Genomic DNA, 13027 nt, shown 5'->3' with positions numbered 1-13027 from the left:
ATCAAACATGAAACAATCCCTCCTCAAGTAACTACTTTAAAAATTAAAAATGACAACTCAAGGGTTTCTTTATGAATTCCAGGATTCTGCCATGTGATCATCTTTATACATCATCCATGGTTCCATAAACCTCCTGAAGTATGTGAAAATTTTGCAAAGTTTATAACTAAATCAAACCTTATGATGCCCTCATCTTTCCCGGGTGACATAGGTTGGAATAGCCCATCAATCATTTCAACTCGAGCAGATTGTGCTATTACAGATGCCCTGTAGCGGGAAATATAAGGCCATTTTCTAGAGCTTACTACCTGCACATTTCAAAATAGAATTATAAGTAAGAAACAACTTAGGGGGCGTTTGGTTCGCGGAATGTTTTTGAAGGAATTGGAATCTGTCAATGGAATTGGAATCTGAAGGAATTGGAATCTGAAAGTTTTAAAATCTGTGTTCTGTTTGGTTGGCAGAATTCAATGAAATTTATCAAAGGAATTGGAATGTAATTTATGTCAAATGACAAAAATACTCTTTAATTAATTTTTCTTATAAATTGTCTTCTTGCAAAATTTATAATGTTATTCTAGTTACTTTAGTAAATTATATTATATTATATATATATATATATATATATTAACTTTTTGCTTTATATTTGAAAGAACTTTTTACTAGTAAACCATTCATATGTAATTCACAATTAATATTCATTTGTCATACACTACAACCATTCATACAAACAAATCCCACAATATGCATCGAATTTGTTCCAAACAAACCAACTATTACAACTTACCATGTCTTTTTCAAACTACAATTGGTTCAAAAAACCGTACATCCAAAAGCTTCAAAATAAGTACCACTAACTTCGACATAAACTATATTACCTTAACCATTTTCTTAATATTCCGACATCACAAACTGTACCCAATCCTCCCTTTCTTCTTCCTTCAAATCCCAAAAAGTAAGTACACTATCATGATCACTTTTCATTTTACGAATTGCCTTAAACCTTTCCAATTGAGATAGTGATGTCATTTTTTCAAGCTCCAACGTTAGCATAGCGGTTTTTTTATTAAGTTCAACTTCAAGTTTTATACCTTCACTCAATTCCGCCGATAATTCTTTGAGACGTTCACCAAAATACATAACCGCATCATTCAAACTTTCAACCATAGAAGTTGTTTGAGATGTGCTCTTCCTTTTCTTACTAGGAATACTTGAAACTTCTTCAACTTGAACACTTGTGGTGGTACGTGCCGTGTGGCTACCTTCCATCGCTTCATCAAAACTATCATGCGAGTCTTCCTCTAGTTCCTCAATATTCACTTGCTCTTCCATCTCGGTAGCAACCTTGGCTCTATTTCCTTGAGCTCGATCTTTTCCAAAAACAATACATAAATCTTCATAATGTGGAAGCTTTTTATTTTTCCATTTTGATGCCCCTTTATGACTTTATATCACATTAAAACAAAATATATATATATATATACATATATATATATATATCAAATCTGCTATGTTGCTACCCAATTATAATTGTAAACAACTTAATAATAATAATAAAACCAAGGTAATACCTGGAGATAAGCATCCCATACTCCTGGAGATGTCGTGGTCACACAATTGTTCTCCTTATCATAACCAAACCCACTTGTATTCAACATATCAAATACAACTTGCCAATCTTTTTTCATTGTTTTTATTCTTGATTCAATGTGAGGTTTACCCAAAAGACCCGACTCAGGAAGCGATACTTTCAAGGTTGCTTCAAGATGAGTTAAATACCCGGATCTAAAGCCATTATCGGCTTTATATCCTCCTACATTTACCATGGTTAGTAAAGCTTCCACCAACTTTGCATCTTCTTCTTTCGTCCATCCCCGATAGGTTCTGTTTTGACTTGTCATACCTGTATTATGCAGTAAAAACAGTTGTAACTAACAGTAAAAACAGGTTACAAAAAACTGCACTAAACAGCAACCAAAACTGCAGCAAAATAACCCAAAACTTGCAGTAAAAACAACATCAAAAATAGCCATACAACTGCAGTAAAAACAGCCTAAAACTTGCAGTAAAAACAGCCCTAAACTGCAGAAAAATCAGCCCAAAACTGCAGTAAAAACAACCTAAAACTTGCAGTAAAATTAGCCATAGAACAGACCTCAAAACTGCATAAAAGTCAGCCCAAAACTGCAGTAAAAACAGCCTAAAACTTGCAGTAAAATTAGCCATAGAACAGACCTCAAAATTGCAGAAAAATCAGTCCAATACTACAGAAAAAACAGCCTAAAACTTGCAGTAAAATTAGCCATAGAACAGACCTCAAAACTGCAGAAAAATCAGCCCAAAACTGCAGAAAAAACAACCTAAAACTTGCATAAAACTTGCAGGAAAACCAGCCCTAAACAATCTAATTAAAGCAACACTCAAACTCCACTACAAATAGCCTAAACAACACTCAAACTGCACTAAAAACAGAAACAGCAAAACAGAACAAAGGTATAACAATAATACAGAAACAGCAATACATAAATAAAGTAAAAAATTAAAAACAAAAACAGCAACAATAAAACATTATAAATTATGTTTAGAATACAAGGTTCACATAATACTAATAACAGCAGCAACAAAGCAACATCACAAATGGTTCAATCACAGCCTACATAAATGGTTCAAATCACAGCCTACATAAATGGTTCAAATACGACTAGCATTCCAAGACTCAAACATAGTATTTGCCAAGTTATTTCTAAATGTAGTCCACTCGTTTGAAGTTCCAACAGAACTTATATTATCCTCTTCTCCATATCCATCTCCATTTCCAGCTCCATCTCCGGTTCCCTCATCTACAACATCTTCCATTTCTTGCGGGTCATCTTCTAATTCTTGTCTTATAAAATTATGGAGGAGACAACATGCCATTATGATCCTAATCTTCGTATCGATAGGATAAAATGAGTTGTCCTTTAAAATTTTCCACCCTCCTTTCAAAAGCCCGAAACATCTTTCTATTACATTTCTTGCGGATGAATGTCTCATGTTATAGAATTCTTTTGGTGTAGTCGGTTGGTGTCCATCACTCCAATCATTTAAATGATATCTTTGTCCTCTATAAGGGGCTAAAAAACCCTCTCCATTTGTATATCCAGCATCTACCAAATAGTAACCGGGTCTAGCAACTCTTAATCCATTAGGACGATCAAGAGCATCCCGTAAGACTCTACCATCAGCTGCAGACCCTTCCCAACCCGGTAAGACAAATATGAATTGCATATCTTGTGAACACATGCCTAACACAATTGTGGCGATATCTCCCTTTCTTGTTCTATACCTAGGCCTCTCCTCGATTGGTACTAAACATTGTATGTATGTTCTGTCTAAAGCTCCTAAACAATTCTAAAAGAAAAAAATAAACAGGTTATTATATATTGCAAGTTACTAACATATATATAGTTAATAACTTAATATGATGAATACATATACCTTGAACCATTTCCATCTATGGTCGGTGGAGTTCTCAGGAACGGGTTCGGGTTTCTTTAGCAAACGTGAATGCAATCTGATAACCGCATTGCAAACTCGGGAAAAAGTTCTACTAATTGTTTCTCCCGAACGATGAAAGTTGCTTATCATGACTCGGTTCTTAATATTATGAGCTATCATATGAAGAAAAATAGTAACTTGTTCTTCTATATCCATATTTCTACTTGCTTTTAAACCACCAAATGTTATAAGCATGCCACACAACTTCTCAAAACACCTCTGAGTCATCCTAATATTTGATATTTCTAAAGTATCGCTCCCGTAAACATATCTATTCAAAATTGAGTGTCGACTTATTTTTGACAAAGTGTATCGAATACATGGTTTATCAATTTGGTATTCAATAACCAACATGTAAAGACATACAATAAACCAACAAATAATTATATTCACTTGATTCCACCAAGCTAGAATCAATGTTTGTCTTCTTTGCTTACGTTTTCGGGCTGTTAAACTAAGCCGTGCCATGTCCTGTCCATAAAATTTTCATATATTACACTTGAAGAACAACTGGTTTTACATATACCCATTTAACAGTATGTGTGTATATATGTATAGATATAATAAAAAAAAAGAGCAGAGACATATATACTAGCATAACAAGTTATTAATAATTAAAACCTAACTTAACAATTCCATGATGATAAAAGAGGTGAAACGAAAATCAGTGACAGATTTATATATATATATAGAGAGAGAGATTTACGAAGAAGATGAAGGTTTTGAAGAAGATGAAAAAATATTTACCTTTTGGAAGAACAATATAGATCTAGATCAGGTAGGTAGAGGTTTTGAAGATGATGGAATTATGTTGCAGCTAGGGTTCATTTGTGGTGGGGGGGGGGGGGGGGGGCTTTTGGTCTATTGTCTGAATTCCAAAGGATTCATAAGCTTTCCATCGATATATGGATGGAATTAGGAATTCATTGATTTAAAGAATTTGATGGAAAATTCTAAATTCCAATTCCACCCTTTTGTTGAACCAAACATAGGAAAGTGTGGGATTCAAATTCCAATTCCTAGGAATTCCATGAACCAAACACCCCTTTAAGGTTATCGTCGGTTTAAAGAATCTAAAACAGAACATACTGCAGCAATTGAGGGCACATCTTAACGGCCTGGTGAACCATGAGATACATCCAAGCAAATACATGGAAATAATATCATCAAGAATAAAATAAAATATATAAAGAAAGTTCATTATTTGGTGATACCGAAGAACTGTCGTCTTCTTTCTTAGTGTCCTTCCTCTTAATCTTCTTTGCAACCTTAAACACCATGTTCAGCATGAGGTACATCAAAACCTGAGCTACACAACCTCTTCATATGGAAATTGTCCCTGCAGGTAAAGCACCATGTTTAGCATGAGGTGCATCAACCTCTTCTTCAACAGACTCCAATGGATGTTATAAGTCCCAACTCAAGAGATGGTACTAACTGAAGACACCTCTATGTCAATGGTGAGATTTCTTTGCAATATCAACACTGAAGTGGAGACGACCAGTTACAGTGAATGTATACCAAGTCCTTGGTTAAATTACTTAAAAAGGTGACAATAAGTAAATGACAAAGCAATAAGTAAATAAAATAAAGTAAATATGGTGAGATTAAGTTGTAATTTTTAAATGTATTGTATCTATTAATGTTAAATAAAATACAAGGTTGTTGCGGAACCAAGATAATACATAAATGTAAATATCTTAACAACCTATGAAGTACAATTGATCTATACTTGAAAATTCTCTTTCACAATCGAAACACTTAAAGTTGTGAAGTGTTCCCTTTTGCGATTGAGAGAATATTACACAAGTTCACCAAGAATATTGTAAAAGTCTTGCAAAAGTCTGAATATGCAAAGTTGTATTCTTGTTGTGCAAAGACCTCTATTTATAGACAAAGTTGGCATTGAGATTCCAACTTTATCGTATAGATATGGTTGACAACATTTAAGGAAACTAGTTGAATTCATTTAAAATGCTTGATAAGGTAAGTCAAGATGTTACTTTATCCAACCTGCTTTATGCACTTTTGCACTTTAATCATAGACAAATAATATTGTCTGTATAATTATAAAGCTGCATAAAGCAAAAAGGTCTTTCTCGAAATTAGTGTAAAGCGTTGTAAAGGCTTTAAACTGATGCTCTCCCGTTTCTATCTGAATAAAATGCCAACTGGGTTTCGCTGCCATTGTCATTCTCCATCTTCCACTTGTTGTCTTCGACTCCAACTGGAATGTCTTTAGTTCTGATCAGATCTCATCTGGAGGAAGTCTTCGGTTGCATTATCTGTACGTTGAAACTGGACTTTAATATATTTCTGGACAAATCTTCCGGTCTCCAAATGCGACTGAGACTGGCCAGTTTTAGTCAAAACTGGACCTAACAGATGTTCCTGTCACAAGTTTGGAATTATAGCCAATACACAAGCTTCAGCTTAAATTGTCGTTTTTACACTAATATAACCAGAAATACATTATACACATCCACATGAAAAGCAGCATGGTTGGTTCAGTGGTAAATACCCTTGCCTCTGGAGACAGAGGTCATGGGTTCGATCCTCATCCCATGCAAAGGTTGGAGGGCCTTTTCTACCATTTAGGTAGAAACTAGAAGCAGCCTCTCTACTTAGGTAGAGGTAAGGTCTGCCTACATTTTAACCTCCCCCATACATCGTCGAGGTATTAGGACTCAAAACTCGTGGAAGGCGGCACTGAGCAGTTACTTACTTACTTACACCCACATGAGCCGCTTAAGTTCTACTCTTGGCGGATTTAGTATTGTACCATCTACAATTTGATTAAAATTTGAAAAGTTTCTTATTTTTATCTTAGGCCTAGGTTCCCTTTCCTAAACCTGGTAAGTAGATTATTGCATTAACACCACCTAAAAGATAAACACGGTTACCTCTTCATCTGCAGAACAGCCGCAACACCATCACCGCCTCCTAAGTTCATGAGTATTAGAGGCTTTGACCTGTAATGTTCAATAATAACATTAGTAAGCCAGAAGGTCTTGAAACAAAGGAATCAATGATGACATGAAAGTAAGTAAAGAAACAACAAACCCATTCTTTTTATTAAGAATCTTTAATTGGCCTTTGGAATTTGATTTTTGTGCATTTGTTGAAATATAAATTCTTCGAATAAGTTAAATTACCAATTTCAATGGTGATTCTTCATGACCGGTTATTTACTGAATCTCCTTTAAGCCTTCTCCAAATGTTTTATTTAACCGACTCAAGCTTTTCCTGCAGATTGAACAAACCCAACAATGAATCGGCCTTAAACTTAAATCAAAACAGGTTGGTGTTTCAAGTAAATAGCAACAACAGCAACAAACCCATTCTTTTTTATTAACAATCTATAAGCCCTTATTCAAGAAAGTTTGGAATAACAAATATAGGTTTGCAAGATTGATCTTTAATCAAAATTTTACATAAGAAAGGAAAGCATATTCTAATCAACAAATATTTGAATAATAAATATCCATTTACAAGATTGATCTCTTAATCACAATTTTGAACAGCAAAGAAAAACCATATTTAAAGTGATTTCTATAATTAGTGTATATAGAGATTCGTGTATATATATAGTTTTCAGTAACAGATCTTGAATATATATTAAATCTTATATTAAATAAATTTTCAATAGAATCGAAAATCTTCAAATACTTGTTGCTGGTGGTGATGATGTTCTAGCTTCCATCGTAAATCAAAAAGAAAACCCTGGCAAGATTTGATTTAAAAAAAAAAAAACAGTATAAAGATTGGGATCCTATATACCTCCGATCTTCATATTCATAAAAAATAAACTATAAATCTGAATAGTTAATAACTGGGTTGTTAAAAAACTATTCATTTACTATTTTTAACTGGATTGAAATAACTAATAACCATCCTTATGATGAATCTACATCGATCGATTTATGAATCTGTTTTTGTTTAGAAGAAGAAATCAAAGAGTGATTTTGAGTGTAAGAAGGAGAGAGATAAAAAATTATTTAGAAATATGAGAATGTGATAATCTGATAGATAGATAGTACTTTTTTTCTCTCTCCATTCCTCCTACTCCTCTTTCTTTCCACGTTCTCTCTTTTCTGCAAACACTATCCCGCCCATTTTCATTTTCAATACCATCTTTTTATTTCAAAAATCAATACCCTTATCCCGCCCAAATAACCTCCCACACACACGAAAACACCTTATAACACACACAACTTGACATCATTTTTCCAATGTGGCTGCCGTGTTTGTTTGACAACGCACACTTGTGATGTCACAACCTTTGTGTTCTTTAGTATGAAAAGGAGGATAAATACCACTACTTGTATTATTTTGGTAAGTATCATTCTTTATAGTCAATAACCAAGATTTATTAGTGGATGAAAATAGTTCGCATTTATACTCAATAACTAACATAAACGGTGACGTTATGATTGTCGAAAAGTAATTCTTTTGTTTTTAATTTTCAAATTAACTTATCATTATTTGAAATAGTAAATGAGCACTTTTTATTTTTAACAACCCAGTTAAAAATACCAAAAAAAATAAATGTATAAATAAAATGAAAACAAATTTGTAGGTTTCTTTGGATATATGGTCTACTTTCTTATTTAATATTCCAGCGTATATGAATTCGATTCACGTTGTCTTCTCAGCATACATATATATTACTATATCAATACCTATTATATTATTTCAAAGAAACAACCAAAAGAACGATTAGTTCAATGTAGCGACGACTTTCTCATATACTTAATTTTCAAAATAAAAAATGCTCAAACTATAATCAAGGAAAACACTAAGTTTTCCATAAAAAAGGAGTTGGATTTTCACCCTCATAGCACTTTAAAAACCATACCAAAACAAAAATAGTATTTTTGACAATATAAGATTGAGAAATCAATAATCAAACTATACCAGAAAAATAAAACATAAAGCAATAATCTGGAACAAAAAAACAATATAAGAAGAAATATTGTGTATAACAAAAGTTATATATCCAAAAGATAGTAAATTATATAAAAAGAAAAATAAATAAAGATAGGCAGCAACATTTGGATATTGAAGTTTTAACACTCAATAGTGACTAGTCAAGAGAGTTAGACATAAAGTGATAATGATGCAAATTATGTGTTTATCTATACTATTTTATAAAAATTATTACAATCTCTATTTTTGGAAATAGTTATACAATAGTTACATGCGGAATTACTAAATTACCTTTAACAAACACTCACTATGAAAAGAGTTTTTATAAAATACGAAATTTGTTCTTAATGAGTTAATCTACACTTTAAATCATTATTTTAATAATTAACACTTTAAACCCTTTCTTCTAAAAATTTTCACTATCACAATTAGATCAACCTACAACACTTGACACCGTCACCACCACCAATAATACCATCACCGATACTACTAGACCGCCTTTCCTACCATCGCCGCCATATTGCGCGTGTACCATGCTCTTACATGTGATGAAAAATAGGGTTTAATATTGGGCTTGTTTAACATTTGGGCCAATAAATAACATTTAAGCCCAATAAACAAATGACAATAGCCTTCAAATTGTCATTTACAAAGTTGTTTAGCATATATGGTTCTTTTGTCCTTAATGACCATCACTTTCAGCCTTCTATATAAGTTTAGTGAAGTAGCCAACGTGCAACGATGGCCTTCAAATTGCCATTTACAAAATTCTTTCATAATTATTAAAAAATAAGATTTGTAATTAAAAAAATATAACTTATAATTTAATAATATTACAATGAGTTAACCTACAATCAAATTAGTATTTTTCGGGCGACTAATACCTTGCTATTTTTCCATTTATATTAACATATATCATTTTTTCCGTTCAAAAAAAGGTAAATAAAAGTTAAACAAACTTATCTCTCTATCGTTGAAAACAATCATCTTCTATCGTGACTGAAATAGGAACATACCATTCAAATTTCTTACATCCATCATGACATAGTGAAATTTAATTAGGCACCCGTTAATCTTATCTTGATTTTCAATCTGATTGTTGTAATGTTGAATGATAAATGTCAACGTTTAGCTAAATAACACAAACAATAATACTTAGCAAAATAATATTACCAAAACATCAATTATGAAACCAAGATTAATTATTTATGAAGATGAAAAATTATTTATATTTGTACATTACTCAATAACCAATACAAAAAGTAAGTGATAGAAAACTGTTTGAAATAATATAGTATTTCCTTATTCTCTTATATTAATAAAAAAAAGATTGTTTCTAGAAGGATTTTAATGATGTGACATCATATAACTTCTTTTACAAATCTCATTTAAGTTTAATGATGTCATATTAATTTTAATAATTATTTAAAATAAAATTAAAATGATTTCTTATCATTGGCTCAAAATTACTATTAAATCCCATATTTGTATGGGACCAACAATCAAATCCTATATTTTGATAACATTTTTAATTATTTGTTTCTATAGATTTAAGACTAACATTTTGTTGCTTTTAAATTATCTACTTTTGATCCATACAAGCTAACAATCAATGAATTATGTTCAAAGCATAAGATACCAATATACACTTTTTAAAACTATTTTTATAAGTTTTACCATTAATTGTTCAGTTATAAGTTTACAATTTAAACGGGTTGTCATTTTTTTTTTCTCTTTCTAACAAAACAATAAAGGATTTGGTGCAAACGTTGGATGAAAATATATACGTTGGAGGATGAGAAAATGGATCTTGCTTACATTACTCAACAATATAACATTGGTTTAAGATTTTGTTTGTCACTTCAAAGATCTTCGCGTTAATGTGTTATAAAAATTATTTAAATAGCCGGGTTAAAAAAAGTTAATTACTTAAATGGTATCTAGCGTTTGTGCGATATTGTTGTTTGTTACCTTTCATTTTGAAATTACGCGGATCATACCTAACGTTTCCAAAAGTCCACTCGGACCATACTGGAACCAAACGCTTTTTGATGGCCGTTAAAAACCTCCACATCACTTGCACGTGAGGGGTAAATATGTAATATCGCGTTTCTTAATTACTTAAATGGTACCTAACGTTTGCACGATATTGATGGTTTCATACATAATGTTAAGTTATTATTATTATTATTATTATTTTGTATTTTTTTTTAATTTTGAAAGGTTAACTTCGCTTTAGGTCAATGTTTTATAAACCAAAATTTTACTCATACCAGTGTGGAAAATTTTCCGGTATTATCGGTATTACCGAAAATACCGACTGATACGACTTTTTTTTAATTTGTTTTATTTTATTATTTTTATAAAAACTTTCCAAAACTTGTTACAATTTAACGAAAATAGTCAATATGCACTTATAATTCACCCAAAATAATACCAAATAGATTTTTCATAACAAAATATAAGTTTTAAAGTTCACAGATAACCAAAAATAGCAATAAAGTATCATAAAAATAATTTTAAAAAATTTCAAATTTTGTTTTTTGAAAATATCAGAAATACCGTAACGGTAATACCGAAAAATACCAGGAATACCATTAATACTGGCCGGTATTTACCGGTATTTAAAAGATTGCTTTAAGCTTCGTGTCGCGATTCGACAGCATGAGATCTAGCATACGCTATCGTTAGAAAAAAAAGGCAACATATGTTAGACCTATCGCAACACGAGGTTTCAAGCGAAATTCACCTTTCAAGAATAAAATAAAATAAATAACTAAACATTAGGTATGAAACTAGCAATATCGTGCAAACGTTAGATAACATTTAAGTAATTAGAAAATGCGATATTACATTTTTACCCCCCACGTGCAAGTCACGTGTGTGTGTGTGGGGGGGGGGGGTAACGGCCATCAAACGGCGTTTGGTTCCAGTAGTATAGTCCGAGTGGAGTTTTGGATACGTTAGGTATGATCCGCGTAATTTTGAAAGAAAATGTATTAAACTAACAATATCACGCAAACATTAGGTACCATTTAAGTAAATAAAAAGGCACAAGAAATACTTTTTGACAATCATAACTTATCATTATTTTGAAAATTAAGTAGATAAGAAATAACCTTCAAATTGTCATTTGCCAAGTTCATTCTCAACCTAAAACCATCTTAATTTTAATATACACTCAAAGGCAACTGCCTAACCTCAATTGACCAATAACAACTCTCAATTTCACAAAATTAATTAAATCAATTTTCATATAAACTGAAACCTACACATATAATCACAACAAACAAAATTATTGAAAACCCCACAATTACTCTTTTGTAAGACATCAATGAGAACTCGATCAATTATGTAATCAAAGTTAAAATATTGTTTAACAGAAAGAGTTTGTATAAAAGAAACTCTGCTATACCATCTAACCTTGATATGATTTATCATTTCGTATTTACATTTAAATATCTCAATTCTCTTTTAAGTATATTTTTACATTTAACGTATAATTATTATTTTTATTCATATATTAATTATTATATTAATAATGTTATAAAACCTGTGTATATGACACGAGTTTAAAATCTAGTATATAATTATAATCAGTACAATTATAATCAATACATATTCGATTATGATTGATATTTAATAAAAGGTATTATAAGTTTTTTGACAAACTCAGCAAAATATTTAATTAAGATTATAAAACATTTAGTACAACAAAAACAGCTAGAAAAATACATATCTTATAATCAGCAAATATACACACCTCACATCTAGTTTGCAAGTATAAATGCGCTAGCTTAAGTATTCTAGCTCCGCAATAATGGCTCCAAACACATATCTACCGTCTATTACTATTACTTTATCATTAAAGGAGAATGTTATGAACAGTATTACGTAACGCTTTTTTTTTTTATATCGTATTTAACATCACTATTCGAATTTTGTCATATCGGATTGTGTTCGGATTTTTTTTACTTTTGGCTTTTTTTTTGTTTTTTTGTTTTTTTTACATTTTTATTGCTTTATATTTTCAACTAATATATTAGTAATCATTAAACCTCAACCTTATATACCCACCGTCACGTGGCACTAATGTCCATATATACCCAACGTTATTATTCGGATATTGTCATATTGGAATCCGTTCGAGGTATTTTTCATTCGGGTTTTCTTGCACAATTTTTTTTACTTTTGTGTTCTCTTCTATTGGTTCATTTTATACCCCACACTATTATTTGAATTTTGTAATATCGGATCCCGTTTGAGTTTTGTTCTTTCATTTTTTTCTTGGTTTTTTTCATAGTGTTTTTTTTTTTGTGTTATCAACAAATATATTGGAAATTTTTATTTCGTTTTTATTTTTTGGTTTTATTGCACAAAGTAAATTTATGTATTTGATATTGCAAACTATTTGATGCGGTTTTATTACTATTCTCGCACAAACACTTTTGTTTTTTTCAGGTTATTATTTTGTTTTTTATGCTTTTTTTCTTTTCAATTTTTAAATAGGTTAAACCCAAATAAACTAACATGACAAAACGTATCAACACGATAAATTGAA

At 31.2% G+C, this 13027-nt stretch overlaps 2 protein-coding genes across 2 annotated transcripts; both read right to left on the bottom strand.

The window, feature by feature from the left end:
- Nucleotides 1-891: 891 nt before the first annotated feature.
- LOC122597155 lies at nucleotides 892-1826 on the bottom strand. The gene is made up of 2 exons (XM_043769787.1): nucleotides 1561-1826; nucleotides 892-1444 (listed from the first exon to the last, which is right to left on the bottom strand). Exons 1-2 carry the CDS (start codon nucleotides 1824-1826, stop codon nucleotides 892-894), a joined length of 819 nt encoding a protein of 272 aa, XP_043625722.1.
- Nucleotides 1827-2691: 865 nt separating this feature from the next.
- LOC122590393 (protein ALP1-like) lies at nucleotides 2692-3765 on the bottom strand. The gene is made up of 2 exons (XM_043762643.1): nucleotides 3478-3765; nucleotides 2692-3390 (listed from the first exon to the last, which is right to left on the bottom strand). The coding sequence occupies exons 1-2, from the start codon at nucleotides 3763-3765 to the stop codon at nucleotides 2692-2694; spliced, it is 987 nt and encodes a 328-aa protein (XP_043618578.1).
- Between the last annotated feature and the right edge of the window lie 9262 nt (nucleotides 3766-13027).

This window comes from Erigeron canadensis, chromosome 1 (assembly GCF_010389155.1).
Source record: "Erigeron canadensis isolate Cc75 chromosome 1, C_canadensis_v1, whole genome shotgun sequence".
Taxonomy (NCBI): domain Eukaryota; kingdom Viridiplantae; phylum Streptophyta; class Magnoliopsida; order Asterales; family Asteraceae; genus Erigeron; species Erigeron canadensis.
This window is presented reverse-complemented; position numbering and strand designations above follow the sequence as displayed.